This window comes from Pithys albifrons, chromosome Z (assembly GCF_047495875.1).
Source record: "Pithys albifrons albifrons isolate INPA30051 chromosome Z, PitAlb_v1, whole genome shotgun sequence".
NCBI lineage: Eukaryota > Metazoa > Chordata > Aves > Passeriformes > Thamnophilidae > Pithys > Pithys albifrons.
The window spans coordinates 1,666,388-1,690,314 of record NC_092497.1 but is presented as its reverse complement, the minus strand read 5'-3'; the positions used below and the strand labels follow the sequence as shown (position 1 = coordinate 1,690,314).

Genomic DNA, 23,927 nt, shown 5'->3' with positions numbered 1-23,927 from the left:
AGCCACAGACTAAACACCTAACAAAAATAAGAGTTCAAAAATAAGTGCTGAAATTCATTATAAGCTTATATTAATTTTTTCATCCAAAATTTAAAACTTGAACAAGACAACAGCACTGAGCCAACATGCAAAGCCACTTACATCCTTATTTGTTTAAAGCAGAAATTTGATATTTTCTCTAGTGAAGTCAACTGCAATTTTAAAATAAATATATCAAAGGCAAAAATGTAAACAGCACCAGGGTAACATCTTAACCAGACAGAAATGAAGTAAATTGGGCAGGGTATAGAAAAGTGGTATAAAACCAGTATTCACTAATCCCTCTATGAATACAACCTAGGCTGAAACATCATATACAGGATCCAAAAGAAAAATTCCCATTGCTGATGTTTAAGTAGTTGTAATTCATAATCTTCCTCTTGGCGCATGCCAGATTTTATGAGGACTATAAATCTTTAACATTATTGAGGAAAAGAAAGGTCTTGAAGACATACATGCCATGTGTATTAGCTCAGAGAAACCAGATTAATCTGCAGCAATAAAAAAAGCCAGTTCTCCTAAGCCTGATTAAATATTTAGGTCATTCTGTTTCTGTGGCAGAATTTGAAAAATGCACAGCAAATAACATCTTCCACTGAGTCTGAAGACTTAATCACTGTATTTTCAGAAGGTGGTTTTGTTTCAACATGATTCTATGGGAAAGCCAATATGAAAGTCTTTAAAGGAAAAATAAATGAAAGTACAAGCTAATTAAACCAGTACACATTAGTCAACACACTGAACTATCTCTGTACACGTGGGCAGAATGTCATGACGTGCAATGAACATTTTACTATTGTTCATGTTTGATAATTTGTGTTCTAGGAAGTGCCATTAGTCACTGCTCTTCTGTTCCCAAAGATGAACCCAACCAAAATACATTCTGTACTCAAATACTACCTAGATAATAACAACAATTAATTAGGTCATCCACTCCATGAGACTTTCTGCCTAAAATTTCACCTATTCAGGTTATTTCATGTGGTATAAGCAGCTGAAAGGCAAACCATCTTCCTGCCTGTCTCAAGGCCAGGTTGGGCAGGGCTTGGAGCAACCTGGGCTAGTGGAAGGTGCCCCTGCCCATGGCAGGGCAGTGGAATAAGATGATTTTTTAAGATCCCCTCCAGTCTGAACCATTCCAGGATTCTGTGATTCCTGCCAACAGTAAAACACATCACACATATCATGCAAAATTAGAATTCTGGATTAAACTTCTCATTCTTGCCTATTACACTCTCACTGATGACATGGTACTGATGAACCACAGCAGAAATACTACTGTGTACTTGATTTTCAGTACTAAGATTAAAGACTGGTGTGTTGTGTTCATGGAAAGGTGGTTTGGGCTTCTTTGTGGTGAGTTTCTGCCACTCTGGTGTTAGCACAGTTAAGTTTCTTTAAGAATTCCTCATTTCTTTTTCACGTTTGTTTTTTTTTTTTTGTTGTTAAATTATTATTCTTATTTTAGATGCATAAGAACAGTGAAAAAGACCTTAGGAGGTCCCTAGCCCAAACTCCTGCTGAAAGTGGAGCTAAAACTGAATTCACACCTGTGCAGGGGTTTATCCAGTTTGGTCTTGAAAGCCTCCAGGGACAGAGACTCTACACCTTCTCTGTGCTGCTGTGCCAATTACTACCCTGACCGTGGGAAAATGCTGGAACCGCCTGACCATTCTCCCTCGTGTTGCTGTCACACACTTCTCCATGAAGTGCCTGGCTGCCTCTGCTCAATAACCTCCTTCTCCACATGGGAATGCTGCCCACCCTTTCTCTGACTCTCCTGCCATAGCCCTGCCCTGAAGCCTTTTCTCCTCCAGGCTGAACAATCCCAGTTCCCTCAGACCACCTTCCCACCTCAGACCTCAACCACCAAAGAGCCCCCCACTGAGCCTGCTCCAGCTGGGCACCTCTTCTGTGTCTAGAGGCTCAAAACCTGGATGCAGTTTCCCAGGTGCCTTCCAGTGGTCTTGCATTGTCCTGACTCAACATCCACAGGATTCTCAGGTGCTTTTCACCAGGTCCCATGGACATGGATGTGTCAGCTCTCCAGTAATCCTTGACTTGATCCTTTTCCACTGCTGGCACTTTCTTTCCTCCTTGACCCCCACCTAACTTCCTCATCTAAAAATACCCCACCCCTGCAGGCCTTCTTTTCAGATACAAGGATCCCTAAATTTATATCTCACAGCACAGAGTGATGACAGGATTGTAAATTGCATTATTGCAAAACAGCAGTTTGGGGGCAAGGGGTCATTATAGGGTTAAAGGTGCCATAACAACACAGAGAAGAAAAGGATGAAAATTATTTAAATACTTAAGAAGTGATTATTTGTGATAGTGTGTCACAGACAGAAGTTCCCATGCCCTAAAGCAGCACTCTGTCACAGCACTGGCCAAGTGTACAAAACAGGCTTATGAGAGGAGCATTATCTTTATGCATGAAAGTATTTATAGTGAAGGAGAGCAAGGAAATGAAAACCAAACAAGCTCTGGAGATGTCTGATAGACTGAAAACAAAACGAGAAATATATGAGATTCTTCTATAGAAAGGCCAAATTAGTTCTGTACAGATGAAGTTCCATCAAAAAAGAACAAAAGGATTTGTATATTAAAAGCAGACACAAGTAACTGGTGACCCATAAGCAAAAAAAGATATGAAAGAGCTCGGAGGAAATGTCTATTCAGTTCTGATGTTTCAGACAAAGGGCGAAGGCTTTAATCACCCAGATGCACTGGTTACTTGGAAGGCACATACCCCTGGCAGCTTAAGAGATGCTACTATGGGAATGTTGTTTTGGAAACATCCTGCGCTTTTATCCCTTGGCTAGACACTTGTGATAATTCACAGGCTCTGCACGGGATTACAGCGACGCTGCGACACCCTCATTAATGGGACATTTGCATCTCCGTCTGCCTGGGCATGGAAAATCCTCCACCGGGAGCCGGGATGCGGCGGCTGGAGCATGGCAGACCTGAGCACACAATTAACGAGTCACAGAAACATGTCTCTGCACAACTCCACTGTAAATTTATCTGTTCACTGCAGAACTAAGTGTATTTACTTTGCCTAAAAGCCTGTTCGTTCCTAAACTTGCTGAAGGCCATTACCATTAAAAGGTTGAGTCACTCGGTGGTTATAAAGGTCTGGTGCACATTAAAGTTGTTAAATCCTGACTCTCTCCTGTACCTGTAGTTTCACCCTCCATTTACACATGTCAGATGATTCAAAGTGCAATATTCTCCTTGTGAGCCCTGCAAATCACAGTGAGAGTATATGGTGGTGGTAAATACCTTGGTTTGAGTACTTAAGAGACTCAGAAATTACATAAAGTGTTATTTTGCATTCCTAAAAGCCCTTAGAAAGCCTGTTTGAAAATCTGAATGAACTGAACATTTCCAGGTGTGGTGGAAAAGTTTTCAGAAGCAACTTGGAGGGCACAGAGGGCAGTTGGGTGTTAAACTGCTCTGCCTCCCTCACCCTGCATCCTACTCATACCCAACCTGCCTTCACACACCACACACCTATAATGACATCAGTTAAAATGTGAAATAAGCAGCAGCCTGACAAAGAAAAAAATTTATAATCAATGCAATATTTTTTGCTGTATTTTTGTTTCAGACACTGTTTACTTAGAGCCATAACACTATTTCAGTTTGTCAGATAAACCCCTCTAAGCTCATTAGTCATTCATTTCTTTACATCACAGTGCACTGCTTTTTCCAAAGAAAAAAATTCTAAAAAGGAAAGAGGACATGCTGTATCTGAATAAAGCATTAATGAGCCAAATACTCTGCAACTGAGGATAAATGACAGGTTCAAGCAAGTCCCTATCCTGAGTCACCTCCACTTCTGTTAAGGAACACTGTCCCATAAATAAGATCCATTCAAAACAAACCCAGACAACACTGCAGTTTCTAAGACTCCACTGGAACAGTAAAGAAGAGTTTCTAAAAGACTATTAGCACTCCCTTGGGTTTTTTTAAATCTCAGAATAATCTTCTGCAGGATGAATTCTTGGTAATTCAAACAGGGTTTTTATAATGCAAAAGCCATAAGGATCACACTCACATCATCTTTAAGGTCCCTTCCAACCCAAACCATTCTATAATCCTCATCACTGTACATTAGAGACCCGAACCCCCCAAATAATACAGTGGGATACAACCTATCAAACATTTTACTGGCCTTTACCTTTTTTCCAGGGCAGCTAAAAAATTAAAATTGTTCCAATAGGACTGGAATAATGCTACTGGCTTTCTCATTTTTGCTTCCTTTAGCTATTAAATGTGCAGAAAACGCAAGTGATGCAACTCAGAACAACCTCAGTGTATTCTGCAAATTCATCTGTAAAACAACACTGGAAGTGTACCACAAATACAGTAATTTCTCTACAGGTTTCCTCACATATTTCTTCCTCTCAATCAGAAGAGATTCACAAGATCAACAGTTTTATGGTTCCACCAGAAAAGAGAAGTTTAATTCCCTGATTTGAAGACTATTATCAAATTCAACTATTTCCAAAGAACTTACGTGGCACAGTAACAATGAATGGGGCACTCATAATAATTAAGGATGGCACTAAGGGGCCTTCTCCCTCAGAATTCTGCTCTCTGTGACAAGTGTGATGCTCTGTACTCCCTGAAACAGGGAACAAGCTTCAACAGACCCCAGTTCTATGCTGATTTTTTCATGTACTCACACATCCTGCCCAGGAATGACTTTGCAGTTTGTAGGACACTCATCTAGTAAACAGACTGGAGTGGACCAAGGGTTGGACTTGATGATCTCTGAGGTCTTTTCCAACCCAATTGATTCTATGATTTTCTGGATGGCGCACGACAAATGAGTTGTAGTAGTGCCTTTGCCCCTCCAAAAGGACACAATTATCCCATGGTTTGTGGCCTGAAAGTCAGCAGAGACACAAAAAGTGATCAGCTTTATCCAAAGCTAAGCTCTTGGAGTGGTGCATATTTAGGTACTAAATACCTTTTTAAGCCAGGTCAGCAACCAACAATGTCACTTTTAAGGAGTCCTGTGCCACTACCTGCAGAGCAGGAAACAGTTCAAACCACTCTGCTCCATGTGAGAAGATCCTGAGACAGAGAGAAGCAACATTTTCCCTGTCTATCCCTAAATGAAGCTGCAAGCCTGTCCATCTGGGAACTCCCCATGACCCATGAGCTGGAGGGTCCTGGGCTGCAAACATTTCCCATGGCACGTGGGGTGCTGGACTGCCCACAACAGATGGGGGACAAGGGTATTACTGTCCCATCAGGCGCCCACTCAGAATCCCCAGCATGTTCAACCAGGCTTAAACCAAGTTCAATGATATTTCCATGTTGGAAACAGCTGATATCAGCCTAAAACCTCACCTCCATATGTTACACACAGGCAAAAACAGGAGAGCCCACATGGAACACTCCTCTTGCTGTTGACACTGCTAAAGCAGCATTTTAGTACATCTGACCACAACTACACTCAATTGTAAGTAACAAAGGACTCTGCTTTCCTTTTAAAAATAACTTCATTCTATTTGCATCACTAAGTCAGACCAGCAAGAGCACATTTGCTAATAATATTCTCTTTTCTCTTATCTGAACAATTGTTGTCTCCCCTTTTGTCACAGCCTTTCCTCCTAATTGCAATGACACCTCCCAATTTTGGAATGACTGATCAGCTTAGAAGCTTCCCCACAGCTAATCTAGGTCAACAAGCTACTAATAAGGCCAGCATATGTTTCTTTTATTTAACCTATTGTGATCTTTATAAATCACTTCTGTCTCCAATAAAAGCCATTCCACAGATTCGAGAACCTCTGTATGTTTAAGTAGTAAGAAAAGAGTGAACAATACAAAAAGCACCTGTACACAGAGTGCTGTGCCTGTGATCAGCTCAAGGAAGAGCAAGGCAAAGCTGCCCAAGGTTGAGCAGGTGCCTCAAAAAATCTCTCCAGGTACCCTGCTGTGCACACAACTGACAGTACAGCAAAATTCAGACCCAGTGGCTTGAAGTTGTTTGATTTTCCATTTCCACAATGGACTCTTTCAAACACAGCCTGAGCACAGAGTATCCTGAAGGCCCTTTTTCTGAGAAGACATCAGTTTTCACTCGGAACATCTAATAAAAATGAGATTAGCACTTTTGCAGCATACAGCATTGCATGGGGGTTAAAAAAATTCTCATTATAAAGCAGTTCATTATAAAAGGATCTTAAGGCTCATTCAGTTCCACCCCTGCAGTGGAACTTACACTATCCCAAGTTGTTCCAAGCTCCATCCAACCTGGCCTTGGACACTTCCAGGGATCCAGGGGCAGCCACAGCTTCTCTGCCCAACCTGTGCCAGGGCCTGCCCACCCTCACAGGGAAGAATTTCTTCCCACTATCACCCTGTCAGTGTGAAGCCACTTTATATTCAGGCCAGAGAAGAAATGCTCTCTCCTCTAAACTAAAATCCTGCAAACTGTTTCAAGGTTAAGAAGCATTATATTGTCTTTGAGAACTTTAATTCTTACTTTGGAAGCAATGTCAACCAGTCAGTTCTGTATCCTTCCATAATGAAGTAATCAACTGATAAAATCTATGTCTTATGGCACATGGGAAATGCCACCAAAGTGAAGGACATAGAGGGAAAAAAATCAACACAAATTTTTCAAAGTAACAAATTCACCAGGCAGAGTGTTGTATGGCAATGTGAGTTTGGTGGGATGGACAGGTCACCTGCTTTAAAAGGCAAACACAGAAAGTCAAGCTGGCTGAGTTGCAATAAATAACCTGAAGCTGCATCCACAGAAAGACACTCTTTGCCTGTTTATCTCAGTGACATGATGTCTGCACGAAACTATTTGGGGACAGGAACTACCAAAAGCCACAGTTTGTGTGAACAGGTCCCCCCAAAGCACAGAATTGGGGAGCAGGGCTGCAGGGCATCCTGCACCACCAATGAAAAACAATCCAAGCCTAAGATTAAAAACCTCTTTTAGAAAATTTAGCAAACAGTCATACTTATGGTTGTAACTTTCATTGAGGTGATTTCTCTCTAGCACAACTACTATCCATGTGTGATTTAAAAAAAAAGAAAAAAATTACCTGTTACTCTTGAACAGGTCAGACAGCAGATATTTAGACTTCACTATCAGAAACCAGGGATTTGTGACTATTCCCCTCCCAATATCTGCAGAGGCAAATTTCACTGCTTTAGTGAAACTGTTCATAACCCTCAATTCCTTCTTTTCCTTTGGTTATAAAAAAGCAACTGAGAAGCTGATGCTCCAAGGGTTCAGCATTTAACAGCTTTGGCCACAGGGCATTAATTCCAAGAAGCCCTTTCCAAGCCTGATCTTTTATTATGATATAATTCAATCTGTGAAGCCTCTCAATCTCTGCTGCTGTGGGAGCCAAGTATCTTTTCTCCAGGGGTTGCTGTTACAAACGCTTCTCTATTATGATGAAGAGATCAGTAAACTGAGATTTAATTTAATGACCCAATTAGGAGATGAAGGTTTGAACCCAGAATAGGAAGACCTTGTTTGCAGATAGTTCCTACAGTGTCACCACAGCCCAGGCTTCCTGTGTGTGTGGTGTGACACAAACCTGAGTGTTTCAAAGATCCCCAGAGCTGTGCAGCTCCAAGCAACATAAATCCCTTGTTCCAACAGTACCAACAGAGGAGGAAAAAAGGAGGGAGGAATGAGCATTTATGTTAAGTGTTCATAAAGGCATAGGCTGGTGCTTGTGCTGTGAATCCATCACTGACACCTTACAGTGTTATCTTGATTTTTGATTATGAAAGCTGACACTTCTGAAATCAGACTTTCTCAAAATAATATTTCCTAGGGTCAGTGAGTTCCAACTCCCTAATCTGGAACAATTTTAGGAGGTCTTCTATCTTAAAAATGGCTCCAATTTAACACCATTCACTCCTCTCCTGGAAGAAAGAAGCCAGAATAATGAGTTTAACAGAATTATGCATATCCTTATCCACCTAAATTGATTTGTTCAATTTAGACATCTCCATGAAAGTCTGAAATGACATCTTAGCTCAAATCTTACAATTTAAAAAGCACAACTCCTGTATGAGAAGAAATACTGATGTTCTATACTCACACTTCCAAAAGAGAATTAAATTAGAAAGCAAGCAACTTTCAAGCATTCATGCAGCAACCTGGCTTTTTCTTCCAAGCTTTTCTCCTTAACAGGCACCTTTGATTTGGGTAACTCCATCTCACTAGTTCTCCCAGCTACCCCATCATTATTCTCCAGTGAAGAGGAAGCTTTTTGTTAAAGAGCTTCCTGAAAACACTGTGGACATCAAAGGAAAAAAAAGGGCAGGAAAACCAGAATGCTCACAGAGTATAAAGCTGTGTGGGAGAGAAATTTGTTTCTCTTCCTCTGTGAGCAGTCCAGTGAGTTTTGAGGCAGCAATTACATCTCATTACTGGCAATGCTAAAAAGTACTATTAAGCAATTCATAAATTCTGATTTCATCACATTCGCACACTAATGATTTCAGATTTTTCAGTTCAGTGTGGCCCCCAATATGCAGGTCAGATCACACATGCCTTCCTCCTCCATAAACATTGTTTTGCTTTGCTGAACACACAGTGACCCACACAAATTTCTCTGGGAAGAGAACGGAACAAGAGCAGCTCTGAGGAGGAGGACCAGGAGGTGCTTCTGAGTGAGAAATTCATTTACAATAAAGGAAACATTCAAGGCCAGGTTGGACAGGGCTTGGAGCAACCTGGGATAGCGGAAGGGGTCCCTGCCCATGGCAGGGGTGGGGCTGGATGAGCTTTAAGGTCCCTTCCAACCTAAAATGATCTGGGATTCTATGAAATACACTGCAGTAGCAATACAGTGCTAGAAATCTAGAAACTCACACACTACAACTTAAGACAATTTTTAGTCCAGCATAAGCCAAGCTTCAGAAGTGCAGTTTAAAGTAATGTCATGTACTCATTCCCAAACAACTGTCATAAATATTTTCACTCAAGAAAATCCCATCAGACTCATATAAGAGGAAACCATATCTGAGAAATTAAATTACTAATGCAGGAAAACATAAACCAAATGTTTTTGGGGGAGCTGAAACATCTCAGCTACAGCAACACATATCGGAATGGATGGCAGTTTTTCACAGTAGCCACAAAACACAACTGACCCTACAAAATGGTGAAGACTTTGTTGGGAAGGAAATGCAGGGCTTCATTCTTCTCTCAGGTGAGAGACTTGATGAACTCAGACTTTACAAGCATGGATATTTAAGCACACAGCTTATAACTCTATTTGAAAGAAACCTACAGCTGCCTCAGGCTTTGCTCCCACAGCAGGTACAGCAGGGCTGTGAAGACACTCAGGCACAACCCCCTGCACTCTGTAGCATCCACAAGCTGAAGTCTCTGCTCTGCATCCCTTTTAAGCACACCCTCTTCTCCAATTCCATCCAGCTCCCATCAGCATCAGGAGAACTGTGACAAACCTCCTTCTCCCTGTTGTTTCCTGAATCTCACTGAAAACCCTCTATGGCAGTCAAAGAAATAAACAAAATATGACATTGATATAATTACATGACACCTTTTGATATTGAAGTTCTTTAGGTCACCCAACAGGGAGAAGTAGGACCAATAAAACATTAGTGCCTCACACAGCCCTGCACACAAACAGCTGTGCTGGTAATGTGGATAAAAGATGAAAACTGGGTGGTGCTTCCAGCACCATGAAGTCATTTAACGTTAACAGTGCACGGGTAATTAATGAGGTGTATGGCAACCTCTAGTGGCATGTGCCTGCTTAGAAAACAGCAAACATTCCAGCATAGGAAGCTATAGGAAAAGTATTTGTCTGAAGTGATCAGTTGTCTTCTTGTCACTGAGATTTATTCATAAAATGTGGTGAGGAGATGTCAGAGCACACCTGACCCAAGGGAGACTCTCCATGTGTTCCATACCCTGGAGCAGGGCAGGCAAGTTGCAGAAAAGCCAAATATCATGAAAGCTGTTTCAAATATGTTAAAAGAATTAATGCCAACTGACTTGCAGTTTTGAGTGACAAACCAAATACCTGTACTACTAAGCAGGCATGTTTAAAGATACTCCACAGAGCAGTGCAGTGTCACTATGCTGATAAAACAGCTCTGTGTAATCAAACACAAACCTCTGGTAACAGCAGACAGAGAAGGGAAGGATCAAAAAGCCAGGGCAATCTACACCAGAGGGCATCCAGCATAAAGTGAATACTGCCCTGGATCTTACTGTGAAACATCCATTACTTCTATTTTTACTTGCAGCAGGTGCTTGTGTAAAATTTATATTTGTGATAGATTTATACAAACCTGACCATTTTCATGCTTGCTGGAATGTGAAACAAATTACCCAGCATTATGAAGTTGTATTTTACTGAGCTCTTAAGTGCAACACATTGAATATTCCCAGCTTGTTCTTTCATAGAAAATAGTCTTCAGAATTTGAAACAATTGGCTGTCTCTGCTCAGAATGGGATTAGGCAAAAGCCTGCGTGGAAATGGAATTACTTCTCACATTAAGGAAGGAGTCATTAGAGCATCTGGTGAGGCTTAAATTATGACTGTCTATTCAGTTGTATTGCTAAGCATTTTTTACGTTAAGCGTTTTCACAGCTACTTAATTTAGAATCGTCTACCCTGAAATAATTCATGGAATACAAAGCACTATCTTCTTTTTAAGCTTTTCCTTCAGAGAAAACACCTTCCCTTTATGGATACTGTGCTTTCTACTTTCAGAGATGCTTGTAGTCTGATGGCAGAAGCAGAATAAATATAAATACATCATGGAACATCACTGCCAGCTAAATTCAGTAATTGTGGGTAACAGACTTCCTGAGGTACAAAAAAGATGGACCATATGTGACTCAAACATCAATCTCTTAAGAAATACGTGTATTCTTCCTACTTCTCTTGATAACTGAAACTTTATAACAAATCTGTGTATTTTGAGAGGAAATCAAGATAAAATACCTCCTTTATGGTGCTTAAATCTGACAAGGAACCCAAAGCTGTAAAGCTCCTGAGAAGAAAACACAGTAAAGCCCTTCAGGAGAGAGGCTGCCCCCAGAACTGGCTCTTCCTTTCAGCCTATCCATGTCCTAATCCCACAGGACATTTTATGATTTTAATACCTTTTTATAGTAGGATCCTTTGACTTATAAGCAACCATGATCACAGTTGACAAATTAAATCCCAATCTTGGTGGTCATTTTTGCCTATTGCCCAGATGTACAGTTTTATAACTCCAGAATAAGGTCCTCTCTCCTCTTGTTTTTCTGGTTGTTTCAAATTTAAAGTCACCTCCCTTATTACAATTTCCACTATATAACAATATGGAGCATCTGGCTATGACAAAGCAGAACCTTAAAAGTAACAGCATGGAATATTTATGGTCTATGTAAAAATATCCTATTATTTATGATATCACATAGATCTCACTCCCTTTTGTTTTTCTTCTTCAGCTGATGAGTATGTGTATGAGTTTATCTATCAATCCTTACATTATTTCCAACCAGAACAACACATCTCCAACCCCACTGGCACCCAAAGGCTGGGATAACCAACATCCTTCTCATACTGCTATCCCACCAGACTAACACCTCTACAATCCTCCAAATGCACTGAGGTCTCAGACTAATTCATAGAATCAAAGAATAGAACCATAAACTTTTTAGGTTGGAAAAGACCTCCAAGGTCATGGAGTCCAACCATCCCCCAGCCCTGCCAAGCCCACCAATGTCCCCAAGTGCCACATTCCATTTGGCTTTAAATCCCTCCAGGGATGGGGACTCCAACAGTTGGACTTGATGATCTTTCACTGTGACAGAATTTCCTGTTTCCTGCCAGTCACCCCATTCCCTTCTTTCCCTTCACACCAGTGTCAAGCACCACTGGAGGTCTGTCTGCCTTCAACAAGAATATCAGCACAGTTATTTCACAGCTGAAATGTAGCAGCAATATTAGAGTCATGCTGGAACTATGCGTGCCTAGAGATGGGGAATTAGGCTTTCAAAAGTCAGAGTATCCTGCTGAAATGTTGCAATACAAGGAGTGTAGGAAAAATTCTTGTGTCTTGAGATGAGCAAGATAACCTCTCCCTGCCCCAAATACAACCAGAGGGACACCTCTCACTTCAGGCTGCAGCAAAAAACAGCACTAAAAAAAATGGAACAAAATCATGACTCAGGATCATAGGAAGAAGATCAGAAGAGGCAAATGAAGTACCACAGTAAACACTAGACCAGATTTGTGAGGAACAAGGAAATGAATCACACACCACGCCAGGATCTGTGATTTTAGGACATTTCATATGCTTGGAAAACTCAGCTCCATGTCTATGATTTGAGAAATGAAGACAACAGGTATTTAAGACAATGTCTTTGATAAGTACAAGGGAAGTATCTTCAATTCAATCTCTGAACCCTCATGACTGCCAAGGGTATGAAAAGAAGATGAGAATCAAGCAGGGAAAAGGCTACAACAGAATGTATTCATCCTCATTACCTGTCCATACTTTTACAATCAACCATTTCTGAAAGAGAAGTGGCTTGGAAAGAATTAAGTCCTTAAGGACAGCCTGCACCTCTGGTAACCCAGTCCTTTACAAAGTGTACAGACACACAGTTATAATTTTCTTATTTTTGGCACTGTCTGCACCTGACAAGCACCATAACAGTTTATTCCAGATCACATTGACAAGGACCCTCCCAGTTTCCCTTGGAGTGTGGAGCAGGGCTGGCTGCCAAGAAGAGAAGGATGCCTGATGCAGGATTACCTGCCTTTGCAGAGTGCTCTTCAGCACAGAGATAAAATAGGAAGGAACCACTTCAATATCTACTTATTTAAAGTTATGGCCCTGTTTTGGAACCACAGCAGATATCAACTATTTATTATTGCACAGGATAATAAACTTTATCCACTGAAAAGCATGGATTTAGGTTTTATTGCCCATATTTGCAGGGTGTTGTCACAAAATGATCATTCCATTATGTCTGATTTAACAGAGACTTTCAGCCAAATATGCAGGAAGAAGCAAGATGGAAACCCATCCCCCATAATAATTGAGAACCACCATTCAGTGCATTTTTATAATAACATGATACATGACTGAAATAAACCACAATTCACACAAATCCCTGAAAACCATGTGGTTTAAAGCAGCTACTGAGCTGTTCTGCTAAGAGGACTACAAGGCAGAAATTTCTCAGACAGATAAATAGTGGGGGCTTTGTCCATTCAGAACAGGTTCAATAAAGCAGATTAAGTTTTATTCTGGGGTTATTTAGTTACTCAGGTATCATTTCTGCTATTTAGTTCACTGGAATCCATCAAGGCACATGAAATCCAGGTTTCCACACTCCAGATTTTCAACAAAGGTGATTTTCAAGAGAAAACCTTTATATTTACCTGATGATCCTCTGAGCAGCATATTGATGGAGGGAGCGGAACTGGGCTGACATATTTGCTAAGGCTGCCAGACAATTGGTATGAAGGTATTTGTCCTGTCAGAAAGAAGAGCAAAGATAAAAAAACCCAACACATCAAACAGTTCTTCTGACATACACTGACACCTCCTGCAGGAACCACTCAAAAGGCTGAGTAATATGTGCTGTTTTAAAGGACACAAGCAAAAGCATTTAGCAGAAATGCAAACTGTATTTATCTGGTGATATTTTAATACCTTTTCTTCAAATACAGGTTTTATAAAAGAGTGATTCCAGACAGATTTCAGAGTATATATGACTACATGTATAGACATGTCTTCGTATCTTTGGCAATGTTGATTCACAGTGGCATCCACAATATAAAACACTTCCCTCTTCTCTCCCGTCCTCTCTCTCCATTTTATAGTCTTACCTTGCAACATTCAACTTCATAACTGATCTGCTTATTAACTCTTTCACAGCGTTCCATATATCCCACAGCTACAACCATATCACAATTCAGAGCACTGATCCTCATTTCAACATCCCTGAAACCATTTGAACAGATAAGCCTCTAACTGATGGCTCTGCCAAGGTGAAGGGTTTTCACAGAAAAAAAATTCCTCTCTTATCCAATCCAAAAGGGATTCATTTCCCTATTCGAGTCTAAAACATTCACTTATGTCACAGATTCTAAATACTACAAATATATGCCAAAATTGTCCTTGTTCCTTTCAATTCTTTTGATCGTAAGAGCAAAAGTCTTAATTTTTCCAATTTAAGATACAATTAACTTTTTTGGCTACTTTTTAATGCAAACACCTCTGTGACTTTAATTGTAGAAAATATTCAGAAGGGCATGGTACTACACTTAAAAGGTATAAAACCAAATTCTTGAAAAATGCCCCAAACCTGCCTGTTACAAGGCTATAAAGTTGAAGAAGTAAAAACATTAACAATAAATAGGCTGAAACTCCCACTTTTAAGTCATATAAGAGAGGTAAACAGCCTATAATGAACTATTTCTTTTCATGAACCTAAAGAACTCTTCTTGTTTGAAGATGTGTTTGATGCCTGAACTGAGATCTTTAGAGAATCCCACTCAAGGAACAGGATGATGGTACAGAAATCATGTTACAAGTCCAGAAATACTGAACATTACACTTAGTTAATGCAGCTGATCTGTCCATTTTCTTCTCTCCTGCAAATCCAGATGCCATCTGGTTGCAACAGAATTAATAAAATCCCCCGCCCTGTTTTAAATGCAATTCATGCTGCTGAAGTGAGAAACCCACAGGTAAGGGCTCCACGTGGCTCTTACCCGTGTCCGTGTCATGTTGTACTGGATGGTTCTTATCACAACCAGTATCAGGAGACTCCCAAGTGAGATCTCTGTTAGGACACGCTCAGCATACCAAGTGATATTTTTCAGTATCTGAAAAACAAAAAAAAAAAAAGAACAAGGCTCTTCAGCACCTAGGTCTGGATAAAGAACACAGGAATCTGCCTGGAATCTCACATTCCTTAAGGTAAAATTCCTTAAGTTAGTTCTCAGCCTCGAATTGGGACTTACTTTTTGTATTGCAAAGCATGAGTAAAACAAAGTTAAAAAAAGAGAACAAAAAAGTCAGACCTTTGCAGCATTATCAGCTGGGAGATCTCACCAACTTTTAGCCACGTGGAAGCACATCAAGCACAGAAAGATAATTACATTTGGCAATTCTGTGATTTCCATGCCCTGTGTCACCACAGTCCTGTATTCTTTGTGATCTTAACCCTTCATAGAGACTCAATTTCCACCCCACACATGTGAACAATGCTGCCAATTCCTTCCCATTTCCCCTCAGTTCAGGCTGGGCAACAGGCAGGGGCTGTGACTGATGGGCAGGAGAGCACACACTGAAGGTCACAGGGCAGACCCACAGGGAAGTGATGACTTTACACTGAAGCCTTTCCAGATACAGTCTCAACACTGGGAGAAACTCATCACCCAGGTTAAGGGGTTTGTATCTGTCACTGCTTTCCACTATCAGGGTGAACGAAGTTTACCACCATTTCCAAGTTTATTGCTGGAGGATCACTCCACTCTTTCCCTGCAATCCCTGCCAACCAACACGGAGGAAGCACATGCACAAAACAGCCTGACTTAAAAGACTGGTAAAAGTGAGTCAACAGGAACTGTCCTAAAAACATGGAAAAGATCCTCTATAAATTCAGCTCTATTCTGGGTCAAAACATCAATATGTTTAACAAGGACTACTGCACACAAAAATAATGCCCTGTGCAACTTCATTTCAGAGATACTACATGTGTTTAAATGAAACTCTGGATTCAGTGAAAGTAATACAGATGTCTTAAAAATTCCAAACTCCATCAACCTCAACTATGAGCCTTATTATTTAACCTCTTCTCTTAAGAAGTTATAGGAAAACACTTCCGACTATATAGGTCTGTAAACAGCAGAAGGACGTGGAGCTGCTGCAGCAAGTCCAGAGGAGGCCCTGGAGATGCTCCAGGGCTGGAGCCCCTCTGCTCTGGAGCCAGGCTGGGAGAGCTGGGGGGGCTCACCTGGAGAAGAGAAGGCTCCAGGGACACCTGAGAGCCCCTGCCAGGGCCTAAAGGGGCTCCAGGAGAGCTGGAGAGGGACTGGGGACAAGGCATGGAGGGACAGGACACAGGGAACGGCTTCCCAGTGCCAGAGAGTGGGTTGTTTGGATTGTAGGAAGGAATTCTTGGCTGTGAGGGTGGGCAGGTCCTGGCACAGGTTGGGCAGAGAAGCTGTGGCTGTCCCTGGATCCCTGGAAGTGTCCAAGGCCAGGTTGGACAGGGCTTGGAGCACCCTGGGATAGTGGGAGGTGTCCCTGCCCATGGCAGGACAGGGTGGGACAGGATGAGCTTTAAGGTCCCTTCCAACCCAAACCATTCTGTGATTCCATGATTCTCTGTCACTTGAAGCTCCTTCACAGGGCAAGGGTCATTTGAAACAGCATTCTGGTTGATTCATGTTAGTCAGTACAGCTGACGTAGTTTGAGATACAGAAGTCATTTCTTTACTATACAGAAAGAGACAAAATACAAGTTCAGAACATTGGAATAAATTTAAAATCAGCTTTAAAAATGTATCTCCTATATAACATGCTGCACAGTATGTGACTCTTTGTTAGCACCTTCCTATTTCCCACAAGGAAGCTAAAATGAAGCCAAGGACTGGAATCTCCTGTTGGGAAAACCACTGTTTAATGACTAAGGTGACAAAATCCCCAGCTACAGGTTCAGGTGGGTTCTGGAAACACCTATTGCTAAAAGGATCAAAAAATCAGAATAGGGGGAAGAGGGAAAGACTTGAGAGCTATTTAAGGGAGGAATGGTCAAGGCTGAGGAATAAATAGGAAACATGAAATCACTACAAGAAAGGTTTCCACAAATAGCAGGTGATGAGTGGATGCGGAAACCAGTATAATTTCTGGTTATAACAAGTCACTAATACTATTTAAAGACAAAGTGATAATGGTATAAATGAAAGCAACTCATTCAGGGAGTTTCATGAAACAAGGACAACAGGAAATGCCTGAGAGACAAAGTAAAATCAACACGTATTCTGACCAAAAAAGGCAACCAAAATGTTAAAAAGCTGTTAATTGTCTAATTAATGGATTGCACATATATGAACTTCTCTACAAGCAGATACTCTGCTAGAGGAGAACTTGATGATCCCAGTGGTGCTAAGCATAAACCTATGATCAGATATAGCAAGTTCTTGGGTTATTTCACAGCTGCAAAGTGGTAACTAAATGTAGGCAGTCATTTCAGTTGCCATTAGATGTGATTTCCAAATAATGACTTATTTTTGACTATGTGAATACATCTGTTTTCAAAAGAAGAATTTATACAAAGAATTAAATGAACCACTCTGACAACAAAAGATATCTCAAGCTCAGCATTGGGACCTCGCAGGATGAAAACATACTGTTAGTTGAAGAATATAGTATATGATCATTAAGTAATGGTTATGCTCTGTAAAACATAAATACAAGGTAAGTTCTGGTTGCCCATTTCATTTCCTGACTTTTAAGCACTGATTGAAAATCTAACATACTTTTTTAAACAAAATGTAGCTATGAAAATGGGTGCAAGAAAACACTATTTGTTTTGACATGATGCACAATGTAAATCCAAACCAAAAGTATAAAAAGGGATGAACTTCCAGATGAGTAATGAAACAAAATATTTTCATTTGATTTACTCTAAAAAGATACTCAAGGCTGGGGCTTTTTCCCTTTGAGAGAAAATACACTTAGCCCAACAAAAAAATATCAACTGATTAAATCTCTACTAAGCTATTTCCTGTATTACCTCATTTACAAGTAAAAGACAAAAGGAATCTCCTCCCACAAATGAAATGCACTCCCTTTGGAGCCATTTTGTGTGGCACATCCATGTCCTTCATGAACCAGCGTGGAAGCTCCCAGTTCACACTATGCTGGAACTCAGGTCCCATCATACACTCTCACTAAAAAGGTGTCCCAGCGGGACAAGAGGAATAGGACTGGGACAAATTAGGTAATCCCAAGGAGGACCTTGAGTCCTCCATCCACATCTTTGTCATCCACCCTGTGCTATATACAAGCTATTACTTTTTTCGTTTTCCCTCCCTGTAATTCCTTCCCACCTCTTTGCCCTCACAGACCCCACTCCTTTTCAGCTTTTCTTTTATCAGTTTCTACTCCCCCTCAACACACACCTTAACATGGAATCACAGAATGGTTTGGGTTGGAAGGGACCTCAAAGAGCATCTTATTCCACCACCTGCCATGGGCAGGGACACCTTCTACCAGCCCAGGTTGCTCCAAGCCCCGTCAAACCTGCCCTTGGACACTTCCAGGGATGGAGCAGCCACAGCTTCTCTGTCCAACCTGTGCCAGGATCTGTCCACTCTCACAGGGAGGAATTCCTTCCCAGTATCCCATCTCACCCTGCCCTCTGGCAGTGGGAAGCCATTCCTCCTTGTCTTACCTTGCCCATTCCAATCTCTCATCAAAGACAAGTCTGCCTCCACCTTCTCCAGCATTTTCTCACTCTGATCCTGTCCTGCCCTTTATTCATTTCTTTTCTTGGCATTCCTAAATCTTGTTTCTTATCTCTCTTCCCTACTGCCCCATCCCATGTTCCTTGTACAGCCACAGACTGTGTCAAATTTCTCCTGATTGCAGTCACATCAGGGCTCCTGTTCCTATGCACCTTCAACCTGTGGTTGGGGCACCTGGGGACATCAGTGGTGGCCTTGGCAGTGCTGGGGGAATGGTTGGACCTGTCTTAGAAAGCCTTCAAGGACTTTTCCAGCCTAAATGATCCCACATGTGTCCCAGTTCAGCAGGTGGGACCAGTTTATCCCTGTGTGGGGGTGACCAAAGCTGTGCATTCTAAACCCTCCATTCATTGCCCAGCAACTGTTCCCAATGGCCCTTTGGCAGCAGCTGCCCAGGGCACACCTGAGCCCTCAGGCTGGGAGCTGGCTGGGAAAGAAGCCTGGCAGAGGAGCTGAGAGAACTCCCCTCCAGGGAGTCCTGGGCACCTCCACACCCATCTGAGGGCTCAGCTCTGCTCAGGGGCCACCAACCATTCCAAAATCCCCCCTGACTCCCAGAGTCAGATCCCCCAGGGTGGAATTCCCTGCCCTGGGGGAGGCACTGGGGGCTCCCACCTGGGCCTGAAGGGTTTGGGGACTTGGGGACCACTCTTTGGATCCAGAGGAGGAGCAGAACCTGGACAGGAGGAGCCCACCACTCTCCACCAGACTGTGCCATCATCTGCACCAACAGGTTTGTCCCTTCCTTTTCCTTTGGCCTCGGTGGAACCACGTGGGGCTCAGCACAGGGGCCACCAAACCCCCCTGTGTTTGTGCCCAGGGGGTGGGTTAGACTGCTGGGGTTGGGGGTTAAAATCAATTTCTCTTTGTGCCATTGCATTTTTATTAAATTGTAACTCTGACTTCTAATCTCTTTTGTGTTGGGTTCATTTCTCCTGCCAGTTTTACCTTTAAACCAGCACAACACGGATTCACCCCCTGCCAAGTAGCGACAGAGCCACCCCTGGGAGCACAATCCCATCCCACAAGAGCTGGAAGCAGCACTTTTACACAAGCTTCAGCTTGTCCCTATGGATTTCACCTGATAACATGATCCCTGGGCAGGGGAGGATGCAAACAGCCCAGCTGGCTCTGGGATCAGCAAAATGAGAATATTCAACCACCACAGACGTCAGGGCACCTCCAGTTACGTGCTCCCTATGCAGATGGAAACAGATTCTTCCCTGTGCCCCCGAGACTGGTAATTTGGTCACAGTTAGTCACATTATCAGCAACAGAGCCCTGGCACAAAGGCCACCTGAGGAGTTTCAAATTCCTAATGCAAAACATGAAGTTACCAGAGATTGCAAAAAAACATGTTGACACGGACAAGGACATGTTCATGCCCCAGTCTCACTCCAGAAATGGCAAATGGTTCTCCCTGAAACTCTAAAAACAGCAGCCTGGGAAAAGGACAATCACTGAAACAACTGGTCCTGGAAATAATAAATAAAAAATATATAAATTCAAGGTTAAAAGTTACATATGAGAACCCGTTACCTCTACTCCATAACAAAGACAGCAACCACATCTGGTAGGTAATGAAACAAATATTTGAAAAACAACAACAGCCACCACCACCATCCCTCACACGGTGTTGGGTTTCAGAAGAATGGACCATGAAAATATCTTAAATTTCAAAATCATCTTCCTGAATTCAGTGCCACAATTGACCCATCTCACTGACTTGTAGATAAGAATAAAAAGGAACAAAAAAAGTAAAAAGCTAATCATGGGATAGTCTTCCAAGACTAATTAAAGAAGAAAAAAAATTACAATGTTTTGATAAATTACTCTTTTTAAGGCCAGGCTCCTGGACATACAACTCAGTGAGCAAAAACTGCAGATGGAAAGAGCAGGAGCTCAGTTCCACATATACAAGGCAGTGAGATTCTCATTTTCCCATAACTTTGCTCGTGAGATATTTTTAAACACCAAAAATAAACACAGTTAAATCGTGATTTACAATCTATCACCATTTACTACATCATGAAGTGCTATAGCAGGACTATAAGGCTACATAAAATTTTGCATGATGTTATTTTGAGGTCTGATGCAATTTTATTTACAGCTTCATGTATCAGAGACCCAAAATCACCAGTACTTGTCTCCTTTGGGGATTTCTGCATTTACTCATTTACTCTGTTATTACAATTATTATAATCATTATTGGTGAAAGACATTAAGCTCTGCATGGTTACAGTGACCCCATTGCATTAAACCTTATTAAACCTATGGCTTTGATCATATTTTCCAGGCAGTTAAAACCACATTCATCTTAAATAAAAAATCCTTCAGCATCCTACTGCAGTCAAAAAGAGTTTTTGTGGTTTCCTGAGCTCTTCACTAGTTGGTATAATCATCACATTTATAAAACTTTGCTTACTGAAACTAATCTTAAAAATAAATAAATAAATAAATGTGGGTCAAATGCCATAAAGGAAAATATTCCATAAATGGACTGTACAGTCACATTTCTTGTAAGAACAGTACAGAAGATACACAATAGCAGAGAGAAAAACAGGTTGATCTAAAATACACCACATCTTTTTTTCTTCACACTAATGGAGAAAGAAAATAATCCTGCTGTAACTGCTAAAATTTGGGAGGTATTTGTGGAGAATTAATTAAGGTTTTGGGAGACTGATGCCAGATGTTCACACTTTGCAGAAAGACCTACACAGATTTTTCTGACTCCCCTAATTTTGCAGCCATGTAATAACCTCTTAGCCTTTAAGAGATATGGAGTTAATATGAAGAAAGCATGAGACTAATTTCTTAATTTTTACTGCAGTTTCTGAACAGTAACTTGCTCATTCATACCTGACAACAGCCATTTAAATAATTCAAAAAAGACAGATGAGGGGAATTGATTTATCAGTATGATTTTGAAACTTTTTCCCCCTTCACTTATTCCCCAGGTAGGGTCTTGTACAGTTTTTATGTAGGTTTTTTGAGGCAAATGTTTTATCATTAGGGATTAGCACTAATATTAGTTTAATTTGGATTCTTTGCTTGTTTTGGTTACAGTTACAATTTTGAGTTTAGGACTGGTTTACTGGTTGGGGCTATCTTATTGTTGGACATCATTGGGATACTGGTGTTAGTTTTGTTTGGGTGTTTTCTATCTGGTGTTTGCAAAACACAACTTGAAGCACATAATTAGTTTTTTCTCAAGGCTAAGTTGGTTTCGGGCACACAGTGGCTTTTTAGGTGAATTGCTGGAACTTTGTAGAACTTTCTGTAGAATTCTGTACCCTCACACACATCCACCCCCAGCAGTTCACGTGCTCAGATGTGATGCTCAGAGTTGTTATTTTCACATCCACATTCCCCACTAGAGTTCAGGAATGGCCCAAAAGACACACATCAAGACAATAACTTTAAAAATAAGGGATCCTTTCTGAAAGGAATGCTTAAAGGTTGGTATCAGCTCCTCTCTATCACAGTACACTGAGGTGACTTTCAGAGCACACAGTCTGAGGTTTGAATAAGGAGAGACCTCCTCTTTCTCCTTCACTGCATCCAGTCCATCCATGCCACAGCCAGACTAAGAGCATGGGGCAACAAAAAGCCTTCAAATTCAATATGAAAAGCACAGCAAGGCTGCTTTGCCTCTAAATTTGCTCTCTTTGTGGCATCCAAGGTGTCCCATCCACCTGAGAATGGAGAAAAGGGTAAGAAAAAGAATTACAAGTGACAGGAGAGGACAGGAGGAGGATTTAGGTTTTTCTACATCTGTTCTCTGCAGTGCCACAGCACTGCATTGGCTTTTGAGGGCAAAAGTTTGCATTTTCACAGCTTTGTCTGCAGCAGGGCTGATGGGAGAAGCTGACACAGAGAGTCCTGCAGGCTCAGGAACCTCACAGACACCTGTCACTACTCCCCTAAAAGCTGATCCAGCAAAACTCTGCCCACACTCTGTTAATGAATGGCTGCTTCTCACCAGGCACTATGGAGTGGGAAAACACAACCACAGAGGAAAAGAAAGAAGCAGTGAGTGAAAATCTGAAGTAGAACCAAAGATAAATTGAGAAGAAAATGGAAGAAGTAAAGGCATGACTGAAAAAAAAAAATCAGTGCAGGGTAAAAGGAACAAGGTGTGGTTTGGTGTTTTTATTAAGATGGAAGTAGTAAACCAATAACCACATTGCACAGCAAATGCTACAACTCTGCTGGCAGGGATAGCTGAAAGGCAGGAATAAACCAGACAAGAAAACTTGATTTATATTTTCATTTCATAGCTGGATCCTCATTAAGAAATTTTACTGAAATCTTCCACTTTTACTCATCCAGTAAGGAATTTATTAAAAGACTGTGTGTAAAGCCTTTAAAAGGAATGAAGAATGATGGGGGAAGAGACTGAGGGAGCAATGAAACTTTGTCTGCTGCATCTAACCCTCAACGAGCTCAATTTATGGGAGAGGTTACATGACTTAGAGACATGGAACCCAAAACCACACATCACATGTACACACCTCTACCCATTTACAGCTTCAAGGCACATGAAGTTGGAGGCAGAAGAAAAAATGCTTCAGGAAAATATTCCAGTCATCTGCCTGGTGACTATATCTGCTCCTCCCAAAAGCTGCTTCCTAAAAGGTATTCCCAGGAAATTGTATATAAATATACAAATAATCTCTTCTTATATAAATAATCTCTTCTTGCTTTCTACACTCAGACCTATAATAACTAACCTGATATTCCAGAGAATAAATACTATCACTTGGCACCAATTAAAAGTGTCAATTCCTTCCAAAACAGGCTGGAAATTTACCTGGGAGAAGAGTTCTGTTTAGAAACCTTGAAACTACTTCCAGATCTTTTTGCATTTCAGTAATTTCATATAACCCCAAGAGAGAGTTTTTGTGTCCTAGTCTAAAACCCAAATCATATCAGTGCAGATATCTCATGCATTATCACAGCTTTAGAAGCTGGGAAACCAGAACATAATTGCCCAAGGTATTGTCCAGCACAGATGGTCAAGGTTCATCAAAGTTAGTCAAAATTTGGATTCTGTTAAATGGACAACATAAAATAGAAATGAATCCAGCAGAATGACACAAAAAGAAATGCCAAGTAAGGAAGTAATACTCAGCCTGGAAAATACAACTCCAACTAAAAGCTCCTCTCAGCTGCATCAAACCGGTTAAATAAAGTTTTTCATGAGAAATAAAAAATGTTTCCTGGTTTTTGCCTCTCTTCCAGGCCCTCCACATCCACAGCAAACATTCAGCATCTTTGAGACAGTTTGCCTGGCTATGACCACATTAATTTGTAACAGGAACACCAAAAAAGACAGAAAAAGAGGTATATGC

The 23,927-nt window shown here is 41.2% G+C and overlaps 1 protein-coding gene across 2 annotated transcripts in view; it reads right to left on the bottom strand.

Moving 5' to 3' along the window:
• Positions 1 to 23,927, bottom strand: part of DYM (dymeclin) — a 236,759-nt gene that overhangs the window by 104,290 nt on the left and 108,542 nt on the right. For both annotated transcript variants that reach the window (XM_071580989.1, XM_071580988.1), the window contains exons 12-13: positions 14,806 to 14,919; positions 13,468 to 13,562 (exon numbers count right to left, since the gene is read on the bottom strand). In XM_071580989.1, coding sequence (XP_071437090.1) covers positions 13,468 to 13,562; positions 14,806 to 14,919 — 209 coding nt within the window. The remainder of the gene's footprint in view (positions 1 to 13,467; positions 13,563 to 14,805; positions 14,920 to 23,927) is intronic.